We start from the raw sequence: 21,517 nt of genomic DNA, 5'->3' as shown, positions 1-21,517 counted from the left end.
TTGATAGACCGCTAGCAAGACTAATAAAGAAGAAAAGAGAGAAGAATCAGATAGATGCACTAAAAAATGATAAAGGAGATATCACCACTGATCCCACAGAAATACAATCTACCATCAGAGAATACTACAAACACCTCTACGCAAATAAACTAGAAAATCTAGAAGAAATGGATAAATTCCTCGACAAATACACCCTCCCAAGACTAAACCAGTAAGAAGGTGAATCTCTCAATAGACCAATAACAGGCTCTGAAATTGTGGCAATAATCAATAGCTTACCAACCAAAAAGAGTCCAGGACCTGATGGATTCACAGCCGAATTCTACCAGAGGTACAAGGAGGAACTGGTACCATTCCTTCTGAAACTATTCCAATCAATAGAAAAAGAGGGAATCCTCCCTAACTCATTTTATGAGGCCAGCATCATCCTGATACCAAAGCCAGGCAGAGACACGACCAAAAAAGAGAATTTCAGACCAATATCCTTGATGAACATTGATGCAAAAATCCTCAATAAAATACCAGCAAACCGAATCCAGCAGCACATCAAAAAGCTTATTCACCATGATCAAGTGGGCTTCATCCCTGGGATGGAAGGCTGGTTCAACATACGCAAGTCAATAAATGTAATCCAGCATATAAACAGAACCAAAGACAAAAACCACATGATTATCTCAATAGATGCAGAAAAGGCCTTTGACAAAATTCAACAACTCTTCATGCTAAAAACTCTCAATAAATTAGGTATTGATGGGACATATCTTAAAATAATAAAAGCTATCTATGACAAACTCACAGTCAATATCATACTGAATGGGCAAAAACTGGAAGCATTCCCTTTGAAAATGGGCACAAGACAGGGATGCCCTCTCTCTCCACTCCTATTCAACATAGTGTTGGAAGTTCTGGCCAGGGCAATTAGGCAGGAGAAGGAAATAAAGGGTATTCGGTTGGGAAAAGAGGAAGTCAAACTGTCCCTGTTTGCAGATGACATGATTGCATATCTAGAAAACCCCATTGTCTCAGCCCAAAATCTCCTTAAGCTAATGAGCAACTTCAGCAAAGTCTCAGGATACAAAATCAATGTACTAAAATCACAAGCATTCTTATACACCAATAACAGACAAACAGAGAGCCAAATCATGAGTGAACTACCATTCACAATTGCTTCAAAGAGAATAAAATACCTAGGAATCCAACTTACAAGGGATGTGAAGGACCTCTTCAAGGAGAACTACAAACCTCTGCTCAATGAAATAAAAGAGGATACAAACAAATGGAGAAACATTCCATGCTCATGGGTTGGAAGAATCAATATCGTGAAAATGGCCATACTGCCCAAGGTAACTTATAAATTCAATGCCATCCCCATCAAGCTACCAATGACTTTCTTCACAGAATTGGAAAAAACTACTTTAAAGTTCATATGGAACCAAAAAAGAGCCCACATCACCAAGTCAATCCTAAGCCAAAAGAACAAAGCTGGAGGCATCACGCTACCTGACTTCAAACTATACTACAAGGCTACAGTCACCAAAACAGCATGGTACTGGTACCAAAACAGAGATATAGATCAATGGAACAGAACAGAGCCCTCAGAAATAATGCCACATATCTACAACTATCTGATCTTTGACAAACCTGACAAAAACAAGCAATGGGGAAAGGATTCCCTATTTAATAAATGGTGCTGGGAAAACTGGCTAGTCATATGCCAGAAAGCTGCAACTGGATCCCTTCCTTACACCTTATACAAAAATCAATTCAAGATGGATTAAAGACTTACATGTTAGACCTAAAACCATAAAAACTCTAGAAGAAAACCTAGGCATTACCATTCAGGACATAGGCATGGGCAAGGACTTCATGTCTAAAACACCAAAAGCAATGGCAACAAAAGCCAAAATGGACAAATGGGATCTAATTAAACTAAAGAGCTTCTGCACAGCAAAAGAAACTATCATCAGAGTGAACAGGTAACCTACAAAATGGGAGAAAATTTTCACAACCTACTCATCTGACAAAGGGCTAATATCCAGAATCTACAATGAACTCAAAGAAATTTACAAGAAAATCACAAACAACCCCATCAAAAAGTGGGCGAAGGACATGAACAGACACTTCTCAAAAGAAGACATTTATGCAGCCAAAAAGCACATGCAAAAATGCTCATCATCACTGGCTATCAGAGAAATGCAAATCAAAACCACAGTGAGATACCATCTCCCACCAGTTAGAATGGCCATCATTAAAAAGTCAGGAAACAACAGGTGCTGGAGAGGATGTGGAGAAACAGGAACAGTTTTACACTATTGGTAGGACTGTAAACTAGTTCAACCGTTGTGGAAGTGAGTGTGGCAATTCCTCAGGGATCTAGAACTAGAAATACCATTTGACCCAGCCATCCCATTACTGGGTATATACCAAAGGACTATAAATCATGCTGCTATAAAGACACATGCACACGTATGTTTATTGTGGCACTATTCACAATAGCAAAGACTTGGAACCAACCCAAATGTCCAACAATGATAGACTGGATTAAGAAAATGTGGCACATATACACCATGGAATACTATGCAGCCATAAAAAATGATGAGTTCATGTCCTTTGTAGGGACATGGATGAAACTGGAAATCATCATTCTCAGTAAACTATCGCAAGGACAAAAAACCAAACACCGCATGTTCTCACTCATAGGTGGGAATTGAACAATGAGAACTCATGGACACAGGAAGGGGAACATCACACTCTGGGGACTGTTGTGGGGTGGGCGAGGGGGGAGGGATAGCATCAGGAGATACACCTAATGCTAAATGATGAGTTAATGGGTGCAGCACACCAACATGGCACATGGATACAAATGTAACAAACCTGCACATTGTGCACATGTACCCTAGAACTTAAAGTACAATAATAAAAAAAAAAAGGAAAGAAAAACAAACAGAAAGAAAGAAAAGAGAAAGAAAGTCTTAGGCCAACATACTACTTTCTGCTTTCTAGAGGTCACCTGTTTCAAAACCTATTTTTCCTCTTGCCGTTTGGTTCTGAAATTCATTTAATACAGAATTAATTCTGTATTGAAAATAAGGTATTGAGCAAGATGCAACAGCTCATGCCTGTAATCCCAGCACTTTGGGAGGACAGGGCAGGCAGAGAGACTGAGGTCAGGAGTTCTGAGACCAGCCTGGCCTACAAGGTGAAACCCCATCTCTACTAAAACTATAAAAATTAGCCAGGCACAGTGGTGCACATCTGTAATCCCAGCTACTTAGGAGGCTGAGGCAGGAGAATCTCCTGAGCTTGGGAGGTGGAGATTGCCGTGAGCTGAGATCCCACCACTCTACTCCCGCCTGGGTGACAGAGTGAGACTCCATCTCAAAAAAAAAAAAAAAAAAAAGAAGGTAATTAGAGTTAGTGACCCCAAAAGAGAGGTAACACAAAATTATAACTACCTTTTACTAAGCATTTACTATGTGTCAGGCACCATGGCAGTTGCTCTGCATATGTGCATTATCTCAATTCATACAGCAACACCATGAGATACATGGAAAAAACAATGGCACAGAAAGTTCAAATAACTTGTCCAAGATTATGAACTAATAAATACCAAAGCTGGATTTACGTCTAGTCAATTAGGCTCCTACAATTGTGCACCTTCTACCTCTCACGAGGCAAAAGAGAAATAAGAAGTCTTAGTGTCTACATCTTTTTCTGAACGTGTATAACTGAAAGCACGTTATTTGGTGAAAGCAAGTTTAAGTAAGGCTTGGAGTAAGAATCTTAAGCCTAAAAGGAAGATGGGAGAACAGAAGTCCTAATATCATCCCACAAGTGCCAATCCTGACACTTTACCGTCACTATGACCATCTCTTGGGGGAGCCTGTAATAAAGATAATGATAATGATGACATCTGTCATTAAACAATGGTTTTCAAGACTGCCTCTAAGGTCAAAATAACACTAATATTATCTCCACTCCAGAGACACAAAATCTGAGAGAAAGCAGTACAAACGGAGTGTGGCCTCCTTCTCAGCTGAGTTCCTTATAATCTTGCCACACTTTGAGAAAACTGTGAAAAGTTTAATTTTCCTATTCGTACTGAGAAAGAAGATACTTCCCCTCCCCTGAGCACCAAGAGTGAAAAATCTCTTCAATGCCTTTCTTAGGATGTACCTCTCCTCCTAGCTTTATGTCGAAAAGCAGGAAAAATGCATCCTCTCAGAGATCTCCTCCCAGACCCTCATCCTCCCAGAAACATGTGCACCACAGCCGGCATCCTCTTCCCGCCATAATTCACATGCTTGCCAGCTTCCTCAGTCAACAGATACTGATAAATGCCAGATTACAAGGCACCAAAGAGTTAGGAATAAGGCTTCCCACCTTATTCTTTTTTCTTTATTCACCCTATGCTTCTACCAGATACCCAAACACCTCATCTCTTTCTTCAAGTCACATGACCTTCAAATTATCTTACTAGAACATTTTGCCAAGTCCAGTCAGCAAAAATTACTAAGGACGATGTAAAACAGTAGGGTGTGGCATAAAGAATTCTGACCCAGGGCTATGATTCATCAACTGAGCATTTTTGAGATGGCTTTTGCAGGGTCCTGACAAATGGAAAGTTAATGCCAGGCTACTGGGTTCACCCACCAAGATATTCTCCATCTCAAGCAACTGGCTCTATGCTTAATCCAAAAAATAAATGAGTAAGAATGGTGTATCTTAAAAGTAATACTAACTTTAATGAATGCTTAGTAATCACTTTGGGTGCTTAATCTCATTTAATTCTGACAATAACAATAAACAGATAATCTTAATATCAGTTTACCTGCTATTATCATGCTAATTTTAGAGATGTGGCCAGTAACTTGCCCAAGGTCACACAGCAAGTCGGTGGCCAAAACGAATGAGAATGATCGTATCCACTCAGCAGGACTACTCCCAATTACCCAGCCTTTCGTAACACTTGTTTCAAGAAAACCTGCAGCACATAGAGCAAGCTCCTTCAACTCACCCTAGTGCTAAGGTACAAAGCAGTCCCTGGTAAAAATAGCCATTTAACTTCTAAATCTCTGGACAGCAGCGATCATGTGTTCCACGCCAACTGCAGACGGTACTGTGTTCTATGCAACTGCCAGGGGGTCGGGTCTCCATTACCTCAAGTGCTCCAGCTCCTCATCTTCGCATTGTGTGCTTTCTGTCGATTCTCCAATGCAGGATCTCCCACCCCCACTGGGAGGTGGGTTATTGCATTCACGGCTTCTTGTTTTCTTCCCTTGGACACAGGGGCTCCAAGAGGACCAGCAACTCCAACCTCCATCAACCCCTCCTATAAGATGAGAAAGAGGTTGATCAATAAGTTCTTAAAGAGGGCTTGGGAACTTAGTGCTATGCTTCCTGCTAACAAGTTAATTGGAGGAAGAGATCATTCTGGATATTGATTACCTTCACTCTTCATTGAGGTTTTCTACAATGTTCAGAATGGCTCTACATACAGACTAGGAATGTCCAAATTAAGATTGCATTAGTGAACCTCTTGCAATAATATCCTTAATTTGTTGATTATTTTACAACTGTTTCAAAGCACTTTTATGTACATTGTATCATTTATTTACTTCTCACAACAGTGAATGGAGGTGGGCAGGAAATATTACCATTCTATTTAATTAGACAGCAGGAGAGGGTGCTTCCATTTTAACAGATAAGGGGAAATCCAAGCCACAAAGGAATGAATCACAGTCGTAGAGTTTTAATTACCAGAACAGACCACTTGGAGAGACATTTGGGGATAAGGATGCCTTTGTAATGCTTGTATATAAGCCTCTATAGTTCAGTCTTACATTTATTCATTTATCATTCATTTAGTGACTTCTATGAATCAAGCCTTTTGTCAAGCTCTGGGAATAAAGAAAGGAATCAAACAGCCCTGACCTTAAGTAATGAGCATTCTAGAAGAGACAGACATGTAAATAAATAGAGAAACAAAAGTATATAGATTGTAGTCATACTTTGACTACTCATAAAGTTAATTTCACATAGCCCTGTACTAAGTGCTTGAAACACCATATACACTGTAGAGCACACAGCAGATGTTCAACAAATATTTGTGAGTGATTGATAGTACATCATACAGAATAGAAACAGAAATGTTTCAAAGAGCATGCCATCAGAAAGGTTAGGCAATGCAAATATACAAGCTCCACAGACCTTTGTTACAGCAAAACCTTATTGAGATAATTACAGAGGATGAAGGTGTTTTCATCATAACTCTATTTTAACAGAGAATGGGAAGTGGAGGGCACAGTGGGGCTGTTAGTTCAGATGGATAAATAGAGATAACAGCTAACAGCCTTAACCACAGTAGCTATAATCTGGAAGTAGGAAAGGGAAGGAGGATTCTAAATTCATTTGAGACTTCATCTCTTCATACACAAAGAAGCATCTCAAGGAGCAAAGAAACAGGGTAATTCCCTTTCAATGTGTACAGGGTGACTAGAGAAAATTCACCCCACTGACCTGCTTCATTCCCTACGAGGACTCCTTGCTCACACGCCACACCAAATGTGTACGGTTTGCAATGGCACAGACAATGGGTCCCCTCAACAGTAGCCAAGCCACCATTTTGACAAGGCTGGCAATGACAAGGGTCAAATTCATCCAGATACTCTTCAAGAGCCCGTTTCAGGTATAGTTTTTTCACAGAGGCACAAGGTACTTCCTTTACCAGCTCATATAAAGGTGTCAGCTATAGAGATAAAGACATTATAGTCAGTAATCAGGGATTTAGGCAAGAATACTTTGCTTTTCATGTTTAGGCACGACTCTCATTAAAACAAAATCAAAAGCCACTGGTAAGTTTGTTACAATTATTTCTTATGCAAATACAAAAGAAAGCAGTGCACTCTCTTTGCAACAAAATCAAGGCAAACGTAGGGAAAATTAGGGTCAGATGGGGGAGGAATTTTTTATATATCTTTTGTGCATGCATAAGATTTTAAAAAAAAAAAAGAAAAAAAAACAGGCCAGGCGCGATGACTCACACCTGCAATGCCAGCACTTTGGGAGGCTGCGGCAGGGGGGATCACCTGAGGTCGGGAGTTCGAGACCAGCCTGACCAACATGGAGAAACCCCATCTCTACTAAAAATACAAAATTAGCCGGGTGTGGTGGCACATGCCTGTAATCCCAGCTACTCAGGAGGCTGAGGCAGGAGAATCACTTGAACCCGGGAGGCAGAGGTTGCACTGAGCTGAGATCATGCCATTGCATTACAGCCTGGGCAACAAGAGCGAAACTCCATCTCAAAATAAAAAATAAAAAATAAAATAAAATAAAATGAAAAAAACATTCATTTTCTAGTTACAGCAAAGAAGCAAGTGAAATTAAATTCAGAATTAAATTTCCTAACTGAGAGATTTAACATCTCTTAGTGGAAATCATAGATTCTTTCCTCATGGAGAAATTTAAAACGGGTAAACATTATTATTCTGCGTTGGCTATTTCAGAAGAAAAGCAACTTTGAAACCACGGATGTGCTGACTCAACTTTAACAGTTTGCTCTCCCAGGAACAGAAACGTCTCTGCTTTGTAGCATTTGCCAGTTTCTGCAGTGTAGCTACTCTCACCATAGCCAATTTCAGGCTGCCACCATGATGCCTGAACTGGGAAGAGATATGCACCATTGGTTCCTGAGAGCCCAAGCTCTTGCGAACACAATGGCTTTGCATAGTCATATACCTGTACCTGCATAGTGCCTTTTCTTTCTCTGTTCCTTTTTTGCCCTGCTAAAAAGTTAGCACAAATATGATAATTTATAGTCCTATGTGGAAAAGTACATGGAGACTGTTAAAGAACATGTGTCTTTCTCTAAACAATAATTTAATCTAATCAAGAGTTTCTAAAGATTTGTGCGGAATGCTGATGATGAATATAGGCCATTTTGAATATTAACAGATGGTCCTTTAAGATAAGACTTTCTAGGAAAACTTCACCCTCCCTCCCTCACCCGTATTTGGAAGCCAATGGGCACTTTATGGGTGTTAGGAGGGGACTTGAGGACCTATTGCAATTTTTGAGTTTATAAAATGTATCTCTGAAAATCAGGTTTTGCCTGGGACATTGACTTTCATGCAGGAAATAGATCATAGAATCGGTTCTGCTATAATGTTTGTTTTGATAAGGTGAATTTGTTCCATTGAGATTGATATACTGAAAATTTTGAATATAGCACAGATTTGAGATTTTCTTATGTACAACTATGTCCACGTGAAGCACAGGGTGAACACAAAATGCTTCACACAGCTGAAACAAGCCACATAGGAATATACAAAACTCATGCATACGCATGTGCGTGGACACACACACACACCCCTCAACATCTATGTCAGTTCATTTCCTGCACTGTAAACTATACTGTTCACATTTGCTGTTACAAATGTCTGTCGGGTTTCTGACTGCTGTCCTTCTACCACTTCATGGTAACTCACAAGCCATAACCCTTCCAGCACCCAGAAAGCTTCAGTTCTTTTTCTAGGTAATGCACCACGCTTATTGTAGTATAGATACATTTTTAATAATTTAACATGTATAAAACCACGCCAACTATTTTTATTGGCACCTATCTTTTTCATATGAGTGTCACAGATGATAAATTTGAGTGCTGTGTCTCTAACCTGATTTTTTTTCTATAAGCCCTTTATTGTGCAATTTTGCATAGCTCAATGATTTTTAGAAACACATATGTTGCGTTATAAAAAAATTGATGATAACAATAAAACATCTTAAAATTCTGCCAGCCAACTTGTTACCATCCTAATTTGTATGACTTCAGGAGCCCACGAGCCATGGCCACACAAAGAAAGGTGATAGGAACATAACAGAAGGCAAACCTACATGCCTTCCCTGTGCTAGAATCTATTAACTCCTCTGAATTAGGGACCAAGGAAGACATAATCAAACTTAGATCAAAAGTTAAAAGTGCAAATTTTGTCATTAATTTCTCTTGGAAATTGCAAGACATTTAACATTTGCAACTAAAATATGAGTACAACACATCTTCTGTTTCTTATTATTATGTGTGCATTCATTTTACTCTACAAAATATAATTGGGATACAGAAAATGCTAATTATAGCCATGTCTGTTTAACCATCTTGATTTAACCACCTTCGTTTTCCTCATGCAAATAAACATGACTGCTTCCTATTGCTTTAAACAAAGCATGACATACCTTTTGTTTTATGACTTCAGGAAGATTAGTCACAGATTCTGCCCAGGAAGAATATCGCCTTTTGTTTCCAGCAGGATTGTCCAGCTCTAGGTAACTAAGGCCGGATATGAAGCCTGCACCTCCCCCTCTGATGAATGGGTTTCCTCTCAACACATTGTTCTGGGTTTCTATACAGAAGAAAGCAAATGAAAAGTGAAAAGTCTACCAAGTATTAAAAAAAATCTATCAAACTGTATGACATCCTGGAAAAAGCCAAACTATGGAAACAGTCAAAAGATAAATTGTGGTCAGAAAGAAGGGAGGGATGAATAGGCAGAACACAAAGGATATTTAAGGCAGTGACACTGTTCTGTATACTACTACAATGGTGGGCACATGTCATTATACATTTGTCAAAAGTCATTAAATGTTCAACATCAAGAGTGAACCCTAATGTAAATTATGGACTTTGGATGACAATGTGTCAATGTAGGTTCATCCATTGTAACAAATGTTCCACTCTGATAGGAGATGTTGATAGTGGGGAAGGCTTTGCCTGTGTGGGAGCAGGGGATATACAGGAACTCTCTGTATTTTGCACGCAATTGTGCCGTGAACCTAAAACTGCTCTAAAAACTAAGCTATATTTATTTTATTTTTGGTGATTTTCTTTTTTTTTTTTTTTTTTTTTTTGAGACAGAGTCTCACTCTGTAGCCCAGGCTGGAGTGCCGTGGCATACTCATTGCAACCTCTGCCCCCGGGTTCAAGCAATTCTCATGCCTCAGCCTCCTGAGTAGCTGGGACTACAGGTGTATGCCACCACACCTGGCTAATTTTTGTATTTTTAGTAGAGATGGGGTTTCACCATGTTGGCTAGACTGGTCTCAAACTCCTGGCCTCAAGTCATCTGCCTGCCTCAGCCTCCCACAGTGTTGGGATTATAGGCGTGAGCCACTGCACCTAGCCAAAACTAAGGTATATTTTTTAAAAAAGAAAAACAACTCTTGCCTGAGAGTAGATGATATTAGGGAATTATTGTTCATGTTCTTTTTTAGTGTGAGTATCACATTATGCAAGATAATGTTCTTCTTAGATGATACATGCATATATTTAGTGATGAAGTATTATGATATACACAATAATGGTACATATTTATGGGGTGTATGTGATATTTTGATACATGCATAGAATGTTTAATGATCAAATCAGGATATTTTGGATATCCATCACCTTACCATTTGTTTGTGTTGGGAACATTTCAAATCTTGTCTTCTAGCTATTTTAAAATATACAATAAATTATTGTTAACTATAGCCACTTGACTGTGCTATCAAACACTAGAATTTATTCCTTTTTTTTTTTTTGAGACAGCCTTGCTCTGTCGCTAGGCTGCAGTGCAGTGGCACTATCTCAGCTCACTGCAACCTCTACCTCTCAGGTTCAAGCAATTCTCCTGCCTCAGTCTCCCGAGTAGCTGGGACTACAGGCATACGCCACCACACCCAGCTAATTTTTGTATTTATAGTAGAGACAGGGTTTCACCTTGTTGGCCAGGATGGTCTCAATCTCTTGACCTCATGATCCACCCACCTTAGCCTGCCAAAGTGCTGGGATTACAGGCCTGAGCCACCACGCCTGGACGAATTTATTCCTTTTACCTAACTACAGGTTTATACCCATGAAGCAACCTCTCTTCATTGACCCCTCCTCCTCCACAGCTTCTGATAATTATCATTCTACTCTATCTCCATAAGATCAATTTTTTTAGCTCTCACATATGAGAACATGCAATATTTGACTTTCTGTGACTGTCAATCTTGATAGTTTTAACAAATCACCTGATGCTCCCTCATCTTCATTGTTAGCTGTGTTTTCAACATATGCAGTTACCCTTTTTAATGCAGTGAATCATGTCCCATCCCTGTATTACTGAATCACAATCATCTGAGGGAACTGCAGATTTCTTAGTCCCCACCAAGACCTACAGGAGATTATCTGAGAGAATGAATAACCTTTGGAATCAGCATTTTAAGAGAATTCCCCAGGTAAGCGTCATGCATACTAAAGTTTGAGAATCACTGCCTTAGCCAGCACACCTATTTAAGAATTACAGATTCTCTGCTAAGAATGATGGTTTCCAGCTTCATCCATGTCCCTACGAAGGACATGAGCTCATCGTTTTTTATGGCTGCATAGTATTCCATGGTGTATATGTGCCGCATTTTCTTAATCCAGTTCGCAAGGACAGAAAACCAAACACCACATTGTTCTCACTCATAGGTGGGAATTGAACAATGAGAACCCTTGGACACAGGAAGGGGAACATCACACACCAGGGCCCGTAGTGGGGTGGGGAGAGGGGGGAGGGATAGCATTAGGAGATATACCTAATGTCAGTGACGAGTTAATGGGTGCAGCACACCAACATGGCACATGTATACATATGTAACAAACCTGCACGTTGTGCACATGTACCCTAGAACTTAAAGTATAATAAAAAATAAATAAATAAATATATAAAAAGAATTACAGATTCTACCATTATGATGTTTTTTTAAGGCTTTAGCCTCCCTTTCCATACGCCAGTGAGCTCTCTGTTCCAGCTAACTCTTTTCCCCTAGAAAAGGCAGCCCAATGCAATAGTCAAGACCCCAGATTGTTAAGCCAGATTTTATGCATTTGCATTTCATATCTAATTCTTATTAACTATAATCTTGGGCAACATTTCTGGGCCTCAGTGTCCCTGTCTGTAAAATGAGAATATGAATAATACTTAACACGTAGGTAGGAGGAGTACACTGGTTAATTTTTGTACATCACTTAAAATTGTGCTGGCACATAGTAGGTGCCCTGTGTTTGTTAAATGTGAAATAAAATAAAATTGGTAAGCGGCTTCCAACTGCCAGCCCAGCTGAGGACTGATGTCAACATCTTCTCAAAGCTCTCATTTCCATTTCTATGTTCAGATCTTTCTTTTTCCACTTCACTCAAAAACTTTTCCTCCTCTGACATGTCAACTTCATGAAGACAAGCACTTTCTCTGGCATATTCACGGCTATATCTTGAGTGTCTAAAACAATTCCTGGCACATACCACAGACTCCATAAATAGTTGATGAATGAAGCAAGTGAATGAGTACATAAACCTGCTTTTACTACTCATCTTCCTCCTTCTTGCACTCATCTACCAATATCCCAAGAATCCCTGCCTCTTCACTGAGAACCATGACACATGGGTCAGTGTCCACCTTTGCCATTACCCCAAGAGGATTTAAGCTCTGATACTGCTCAGTCTATGGCCTCACACAATGCACTGCAGTCTCACTTCCATCCCTACCATACTATGGAATCTCTTCCTTTAAAAGCAACTTTCTCTTCAACCTTTATTCTAGATTCATGGGGTACATGTTCAGGTTTGTTACCTGGGTGGATTATGTGTGATACTGAGCTTTGGAATATGATTGATCCCAACACCTAGGTAGTGAGCGTTAAGTACCCAATAGTTAGTTTTTCAACCCTTGATTCCTCCCTTCCTCCCCTCTCTAGCAGTCCTCGATGACTATTGTTGCCATTTTTATGTCCATAAGTACCCAACGTTTAACTCCCACTTAAAAGTAAGAACATGCAGTATTTGGTTTCCTGTTCCCGCTTCTGCACAGCAAAGGAAACTATCAATGTGTAACAGACAACCCACAAAATGGGAAAAAATATTTGCAAACTATGCATCTGATAAAAGTCTAATATTCAGAATCTGTAAGGAACTTAAACAACTTAACAACTAAAAAATAAATAACGCCATTAAAAATGGACAAAAGACATGAACAGACACTTCTCAAAAGTAGCAACTAAGTCTTAATCACCAAATCCAGTGAACATTTTTAGGTCCTTATCTTCACTCTGTTGACCTCACTCCTCCTTTACTTTCCATCTCTTGTTTTTTAATTCTGCCAAATGTTTCCTTCTCCATTCTTCTTTATTCTCTACAACTTTACTTAGGTAATCTTTTATTTCATCACTCCATGTATTAAATCTTTTAATGGAACCCAATAGCCATCAGAATGAAATCCAGACTCCTTAACACGGTACCTTCACAGTCTAGATCAGTTTACCCTTTCGGTCCTTCTTCAATCACCCAAAGACTAGCATACCACCTTCCCCCCGTCTCCACTGCCAACCAGCATGCACCAAAAACCTGACCTCCACGGAGTAGCCATGTCAGCAAGTGAAACTGAACCGTCTCTTGATATTGACACTTGTCTAGGCTTGTTTGCCAATCATCATAAGGGAGAAAAGCGCTGCATACTGATAACATATTTATAATACAGAGGAGATGACCTGGTGAACTCCCTATCCTGTGTGATGTCTCACTACCTTGACACATGAAAGAGAGAGCAGAGACAAAAATTACCAAATAGATTTTTTAAAACACAAAGTAGAACACCTGATAAAGCCTCAAAAGCCTTTGGAGATCAAGAATTAACAATAGAAGAGTGGAGTAGAGGTTAGGCTTGTAATTACTCACAATAGCGAAGACATGGAATCAACCTAAATGCCCATCAATGATAGACTGGATAAAGAAAGTGTGGTGCATATACACCACAGAATACTATGGAGCCTTAAAAAAAGAATAAGATCATGTCCTTTGCAGGGACATGGATGGAGCTGGAAGCCATTATTCTTAGCAAACTAAAGCAAGAAAAGAAAACTAAACGTTGAGTGTTTTCACATATATGCAGGAGCTAAATGATGAGAATACATGGAAATAGACAGGGGAACAACACACACTGGTGCCTTTTGGAGAGTGGAGAGTGGGAGGAGGGAGATCAGGAAAAAAGTACCTAGTGAGTACTAGGCTTAATACCTGAGTGATAAAATAATCTGTACAACAAAGCCCCATGACACAAGTTTACCAACATAACTTCATGTGTACCCCTGAACTTAAAAGTCGAAAAAAAAAAAGAAGTTAAGCTTGCAATGCAAATTGTTCTTTTTTCATTTACCTGAAGCATCTTTTAAAGCATTTTCCAGTTCCTTACATCCATGACTTGAAAATTTAACGATAAAATTCCAACCTGAGGATTTACATTTCTTTTCTTCGACTGAACTAAAATCTGGGGGAAAAAATATAAAAGAGACATGTTTAATTTCCGCATTCCTTAAAAATCTTCAGATATGAGAGCAGGGATAAGAGGTTGTTTGCTGCTACTATGGCCATCTAATCAAGAGTGACATGATATGAACATTTTCAAGTGCTCTAGAAGAGCCAAAGATCAGAAAAAATTGACTTTTGTTATTTTCCTTCTATCAGCTTCAGAGGGGAGGGAGAAGGGATTTCTACATAAAAAGGTGCAGGGAGTAGAAATTGAACACCCCAAAGAGTGATATGTTTCACGCATTTACAGTCAGCATCTTAGGCATAAGATAAATCAATAAAAGTAGGAGCATGACAGCTTCTTCCAGCAAATCTACTTAAGGCTCCCAAAGCTGGCTTCTGTTTCCACAGGAATTAACTCCTAAAATTCAAGTTCTTCTGGTTCAATCTCTCCATCTTTAACATCTGTGACTTCCAACATCTCCTTCCTATGACTTGTACCCTTAGAATGTGATCATTTCTACTCATTATCAAGGGGAGTTTTTTTTTTTTTTTTGGCCAATGCATTTTTTAAAAGTAGGATGGAAAATACTAAAATGTGCAAATATATTTTCTCATTTTACTAACTAGATTACAATAACCTTAATGTTTCTTAAAGAACAATTATTTGGGGCATACACTATATCCCAGAGATTATCATTATATTTAAATAAAAATTTTAGGAAAAACATAAACTGCTCAAGAATAAAATTTTTACTGAAAAATATAATTTTACCAGCTTGGAATGTTTTTTTAATCCTCTCCATTCCTTTTAAGTGCAATAAAAAGAAGTAAAACTGAATTTAGATCAAACTACTTGCTGGATTAATTCTCCAAAGAAATAGTGTCCTTGTCTTTGCTACAAAAACCTGTACTTGTGCACTCATTTCCAACCTATAAGATTTGAAAAGATCAAATTCTAGTTAAATTTTATGTGGTAGAGAACTTAAAAAAAAATAGCTCGATGGAAATGAAAAAAATATTATAGTTTACCCATTTAAAAAGCTAAAAGACTTCCTCTGAATCTTATGTAAGAGATCTTATTCTTCTCCAAGGTTGTAACAGAATCTTTTCTGAAGAGAAAGACCTTGAAGAGGGGATTTGGAATAGAGACGAAAATGTGGGCATCAGCTAAAAGACAAAGTTAGGAAAAAAAAGGTTTGACTTGGAACATTAGTAAGCCAAAGCTAGTCTCTGAAGAGGAGGAGTGGATGTTAAGCCACCACCATCCCTGCCCATATCTAGACAGATAGTGAGGACCCTTCTCTCAATATGAAATTAACAAAGCATTAATTCAGGGGCATGTCCTGATTCTAACCAAAATCAGGCAATTTTTGCAGTGACATAGCATAAGGAATAAGCTAAACTGACTTTGAGGCCATTTAGACCCAGCCTTAAATACCCTCCTTGCAATCTTCGTGACCTTGGATAAGTCTCATAATAGCACTGAGTCTCTATTTCTCACTGTGGGACAGAGATTATAATGCCCATCTCATTGGATAGTAGTAAGGATTATTACTAATACATGTAACTCACTTGTCATGAGGAAGGTATCCCATCAATTTAAGCTATTGTTACAAGTATTAAGTAGTAAACAAATTTATGATATTCAGAGCAGCTTTTTTTTAAAAGAATGTGAGGGTAAAAAACAAAGGTAAATGAAATACTTATTTAAACATTTTGATTTCTGAAATATTACTAAATTCCTCATTTAGTTTTTATTGAGAAATGCTGTTTAGTTTGAGAAAGCAGAAAGTTTAAAAAGCATTCTAAAAACCCAGCCAATACCCTCTAGAGATAGCCAATAATGATAATGATTTTTAGCTCAAGGTACTATGCAAAAGAGTAGACATGTTTTTCTTAAATCATGTAAGATTTTAAGTAGAGAATAATACATTCTTGCAATTTTGGATTCCTTTGCAATTTAAATCTCTGTTTGTCAAATTTTAAAGCTCAAAAGCTTACATTAACTACATGTTATTTCCCCATTAAAATACCAGAAATGCTTTTAGACAACAATTTTTTAATACTGTACCATTTTGTTTTAATTTTTCTGAGTCCACATAAAATAGAACTCTGTATTCTCCTCCTAACGACCCAGATTGCAGATAATGTGTCCCGTACTGGTCGATTAATCTTCGGTAGGCACTGTAGTCATACAGAGAGGGGAGGTGGGAAAGCTCCTTCCAGAAAGGCTCGGCAAGTTGTAAGAATTCTGGATTGTTATTAATGAACTGAGCCACTTCAACAGCGTTCTCAACAACCAGCAGTTGGTAACTCTATGGAAAGAAGAAAGAGTACAAGGAGTTTTAGGTGGAAGATAAAAAGGCAATGGAAATAGCTCTCTGTTCAATACCTTCATCAACTCTCATCTCCAATCAACCAAGACTATATGAATTTTTATTTTTGACGCACGATGAGCACTCCTATGGGCCCACTTACTGGATTCAATCAGGAATATTTGGAGTCTCAAATAGTAATAATATCTGAGTAATGGCCGGGCAAGGTGGCTCACTCCTATAATCTCAGCACTTTGGGAGGCTGAGGCAGGCAGAGCACTTGAGACCAGCCTGGCCAACATGATGAAACCCTGTCTCTACTAAAAATACAAAAATTATCCTGCCATGGTGGTACACGCCTGTAATCCCAGCTACTCAAGTGGCTGAGGTAGAAGAATCTCTTGAACCCAGGAGGCAGTGATTGAAGTGAGTCATGATCACACCACTGCACTCCAGCCTGGGTAACAGAGTGAGACCCCATATCAAAAAAAAAAAAAAAAAAAAAAGTCTGAGTAATGCTATGTTAAGCCACCATCCCCTCCCACATCTGGACAGATAGTGAGGACCCTTCTCTCAATATGAAATCAACAAAGCATTAATTCAGGGTTCAGGATTAATTCAGGAAAATTCAGCTTTGTCCTGCCTCAGCCACTTGAGTAGCTGGGATTACAGGCATGCGCCACCATGCCCGGATAATTTTTGTATTTTTAGTAGAGGTACGGTTTCATCATGTTGGCCAGGCTGGTCTTGAACTCCTGACTTCAAGTGGTCTGCTTGCCTCAGCCTCCAAAAGTGCTGAGATTACAGGTGAAGAAATTATATGATAATTTCTTATATAAACTCCAAAACCCCAGGACCAAGTTGCTATGTCATCTTCAACTAGAAAAAGAGAATTAATCCATTAACTGATAAATATAAGTATATAACATAATGTGTCCCTATGGTCCACATCTTGACAATGACTTGTAGGTATTATTTATCTCCCATGCTAGGGTATTTGCAGGTGAAGCTACTTTATAATGAGGTCTTTTAAATACTTCCTAAGCATCTTTTAATGACGTCCAAGACAGATCACAGATCTACTTTTGCCAAATCCCCACTATGTGAACAATATAATGTGGAGACAATAAATGTTTTTACAACTCATAGCTCCATAGTCAGTTTCTCAGTCATAAAACAAATAAAATCAATATTCCTTATATTTTCCTAAGTGATTTATTAATTAAGTTACTAACTTTAAGAATGTGATGAAATGTGCAGATTGTGAATAATGATCAGCCTAAAAAAATTATTCAGCCATAACTGTATATCAATTAGTACAATCCATCTCTACTGTTCAGGTTTCTCAAGAGGAAAGTTGTAGTATTTCAAAACAATGAAGTATTTAAAAATAAGTCTTTTAACTTCCTTAGATAAAAATGTTGGTGTCTCAAAAGCAATAAAGTGTTTTTAAAGTATTTTATCTTCATGCACCTTCTAAAAAGCCTCTAGCATTTGCATTTAAGAAGCATATATAAGCATTAATTAGATTTTTTAAAATTGTATATGACACTTAAAATAGTATCACCAGTTATCACAAATTTAAGAAATTTAAGATCGTTTAAAATAGAAGATTTCAAGGTAATAAAGGCTTCTTCAAATAAAAACAAACATCTTCAAATAAAATAAAAAAATAAAAAAATAAATCTTCAAATAAAAACAAATATTTTTAATAAGAAGTTTAAAACAATAACTAAATATGCATATATATATATATATATATATATATATATTTTTTTTTTTGAGACAGGGTCTCACTCTGTTGCCCAGGCTGAAGTGCAGTGATGTGATATTGGCTCACTGCATCCTCTCCCTCCAAGGCTCAAGTGATCCTTCCACCTCAGCCTCCTAAGTAGCTGGGACTACAGGCATGCACAACCATGCTCAGCTAATTTTTGTATTTTTATAGAGACAGGGTCTTGCTATGTTGCCCAGGCTGGTCCCAAATCCTGAGCTCAAGCTCAAGCAATCCACTCACCTTGGCCTCCCAAAATGCTGGGATTATAGGCATGAACCACTGCGCCTGGCCGGTATAAATAAATACATTATCAAAGAGATTTAATGAGACAATATTGTACCTTTTAGAGAAAGATATTGCATTGACTCTTAAAGGAAATACTACTACTATTACTAATTTTAATATGAAAGCTGATCCTTTTGATAAATACAAGTTTATTAATGTAAGCAATACTTAAAAAGAGTAAAACATGGAAAAGTTAACTGACATTTTATACTAACCTTTCCTTTATGGATTTCTTTGGTATGTGAAGTATAACTGTGTGAAGATGATGAAGATCTAAAAAAGAAGCGCTTCCGACTGGATGATGTATGTTCTGTCGACGTATGTTTTATGTAAGACCAAGTACTATTGTAAAATTCATAATTAAAATCATTATTTATTTTCACCTACAAAGAAAATGAAAAATTTTGCTATGACTAAATTAATGCTTGGAAATACTCAAGATACTTTTGTCATGGATCCTTTATCATGCATACTTTCTTCATGCAATCTTCCCAAAGAGAAAAGCTCTTCATTGGCAGGAAGCAACTGTGACTCTCATTAAGACCAGGCCTGTACGATTACAAGGAAAGAGTTCATTCTATGATTATTTTTTGTTAAGCAGGACACATGGTACCAACAATGGCAATCCCAAGTGATTCACAAAATGCATTTAGGTACAAACAACTTCTATGTTCCTTTAATGTCAGCATTTGGCCCAGAAGTGAGCAAATTAACAAAAGCTACACTGACAGAGAACTAGAAAGAATTTGGTTCTTGATTTTTCGTCTAATAAAGGGGAACAGAGATGCAAATAGGTGATATGAAACAATTAGCTCTTTTGGACTTTGTTTTGGAATGTGCTATGTGATCCAATAGTGGATTTAATTTTCTGATTCTGTTTCACTTGGATAAATGCTAAAATTGCATTTTTTCTTTGCTAGATAGAAGAAAGGGTCACCCCAAAAGAATTTTAAAGTGGACAATAGGTTAGTCACATGTAGCTAAATGAGAAGTGGCAGCTTTAGCTTTTATTGAAGAGACAATCATTCATTTATCCTTTATTTTACTTTAGATCAAGTGTCAAAATGAAATGCCCAAAGGGAACTGGCAAGTAATATCAATGTTGGAAACCTCCAGTGGACAGCATGGTGATGAAAAAGTGAGCACATACCCTATCTAAAAGGGACACACAACACTCAAATCCACTAGACAGTCACTAGATGTAACTACAGGTTCTGGTATTGACAAATTTTCTGATTTTTTCCAAGGGATAAATTTGACTGTTTATGAAAAAATCTCTTGATTTGTTAAAATTATAGACAACTAATTTGCTAAAAATGTCAGTCCCTGTGGGAATAAAACAAATCAGGCAAGAAGACTCCCTCTCACTCTGTTTGTTCTATATAAATATTCAAATTGGGAACTATCTGCGTTTGAGATCCAAGCATAAGGATATAGAAAATTGAACTGATGGAAATGATATACTTTTTTAAAAACTAAAAGGAAAGAAAATGACAATATTACACAGTCATACTAAATGATGCTTGTGAAGGCAAAATATTCATGTTGCCGAATTAAATAAGAAGACAGGTATAAGTGTGAAAATTCTGTTAACTACCATCATGCAAGTATACGCCCAGTCAAAAAATACAAGAAAGAAATACACCAAAATGCCAGAAAATACAATATGACTGTTATCACTACCCACATTGAGTATTAGATATGCAGGCTAAAAAGATAAGAAAGATAAGAAGATGGATTTAAGCAGATCTTTTATTTGAGCATTATTTCCATTACATTATGAAATTGGTTTGTTTAAAAGTCAGACGCAAAAATTCAGCTTGGGCTGGGAGAATATATATATGTGTGCGTGTGTGTATATATATATACACATATATATACACACACGCACACATATATGTATATACACATATACACATACACACATATATATTATTGATTTAAAAAATATTTAGTTTATTATCTCTTTGGAGAAAGAAAGTTATATACATCCCTTTCAATGCAAAAAAAAAAAAAATTAGCCTATTTCCCCCGTCTTTATATTGACAATTCAAATACAAATAAGCCTCTCAGCTGCTTTAGTTCAGCATCTTCTCACTCCTATCCACCTACACATAGCTGCAGGAATCACCTTTCTCAAAGCGGTGTGGTCTTACTAAATTTTCTTTAGTTAATACCCTCCTTCTAGCTTAGATCCTGGATTCTCCAAGACTGATTCTTCCTCTGAAATCCCAAATTCAACCATCCTATATTCTAACATCTCTTATTCTTTTAACTCTCATTTTATTATTGCCACATCTATTATTTAACATTATAGAAACATGTTCTTCCACTTATTCTTTCTCCCTATCAATACTTTCAGTTTTTTCACTTCCTTCCTGTTTCAGCTTAGGCTTCTTGGCTCAGGACTTCAACCATTCTCTTGCCAATGGATTTAACTTCCTTGCCTAGATAACCTGCTATCATGTTTTCCTGGCAAAAACCCAGCCCAGGCTTGCCAGGCCAAGCAGCTTAGCACTACTCCAGAAAATCGCACAACTGGCTGGGCGCGGCTGCTCATGCTTGTAATCCCAGCACTTTGGGAGGCCGAGGCGGGTGGGTCACAACATCAGGAGATGGAGACCATCCTGGCCAACATGGTGAAACCTCATCTCTACTAAAAATACAAAAATTAGCTGGGCATGGTGGTGCGTGCCTGTAATCCCAGCTACTCAGGAGGCTGAAGCAGAAGAATCGCTTGAACCCAGGAGACGGAGGTTGCAGGGAGCCGAGATCGCACCACTGCACTCCAGCCTGGTGACATAGCAAGACTCTGTCTCAAAAAAAAAAAAAAAA

The 21,517-nt window shown here is 38.0% G+C and overlaps 1 protein-coding gene across 1 annotated transcript in view; it reads right to left on the bottom strand.

The window, feature by feature from the left end:
- C7 (complement C7) overlaps nt 1-21,517 on the bottom strand; it is an 80,010-nt gene that overhangs the window by 24,629 nt on the left and 33,864 nt on the right. The window contains exons 7-12 of the mRNA XM_032135469.2: nt 18,898-19,065; nt 16,377-16,620; nt 14,211-14,321; nt 9,232-9,398; nt 6,520-6,748; nt 5,161-5,332 (exon numbers count right to left, since the gene is read on the bottom strand). Of these exons, the coding sequence (XP_031991360.1) occupies nt 5,161-5,332; nt 6,520-6,748; nt 9,232-9,398; nt 14,211-14,321; nt 16,377-16,620; nt 18,898-19,065 (1,091 nt within the window). The remainder of the gene's footprint in view (nt 1-5,160; nt 5,333-6,519; nt 6,749-9,231; nt 9,399-14,210; nt 14,322-16,376; nt 16,621-18,897; nt 19,066-21,517) is intronic.

This window comes from Hylobates moloch, unplaced genomic scaffold (genome assembly GCF_009828535.3).
Source record: "Hylobates moloch isolate HMO894 unplaced genomic scaffold, HMol_V3 SCAFFOLD_17, whole genome shotgun sequence".
In the NCBI taxonomy this organism is placed as follows: domain Eukaryota; kingdom Metazoa; phylum Chordata; class Mammalia; order Primates; family Hylobatidae; genus Hylobates; species Hylobates moloch.
This window is presented reverse-complemented; position numbering and strand designations above follow the sequence as displayed.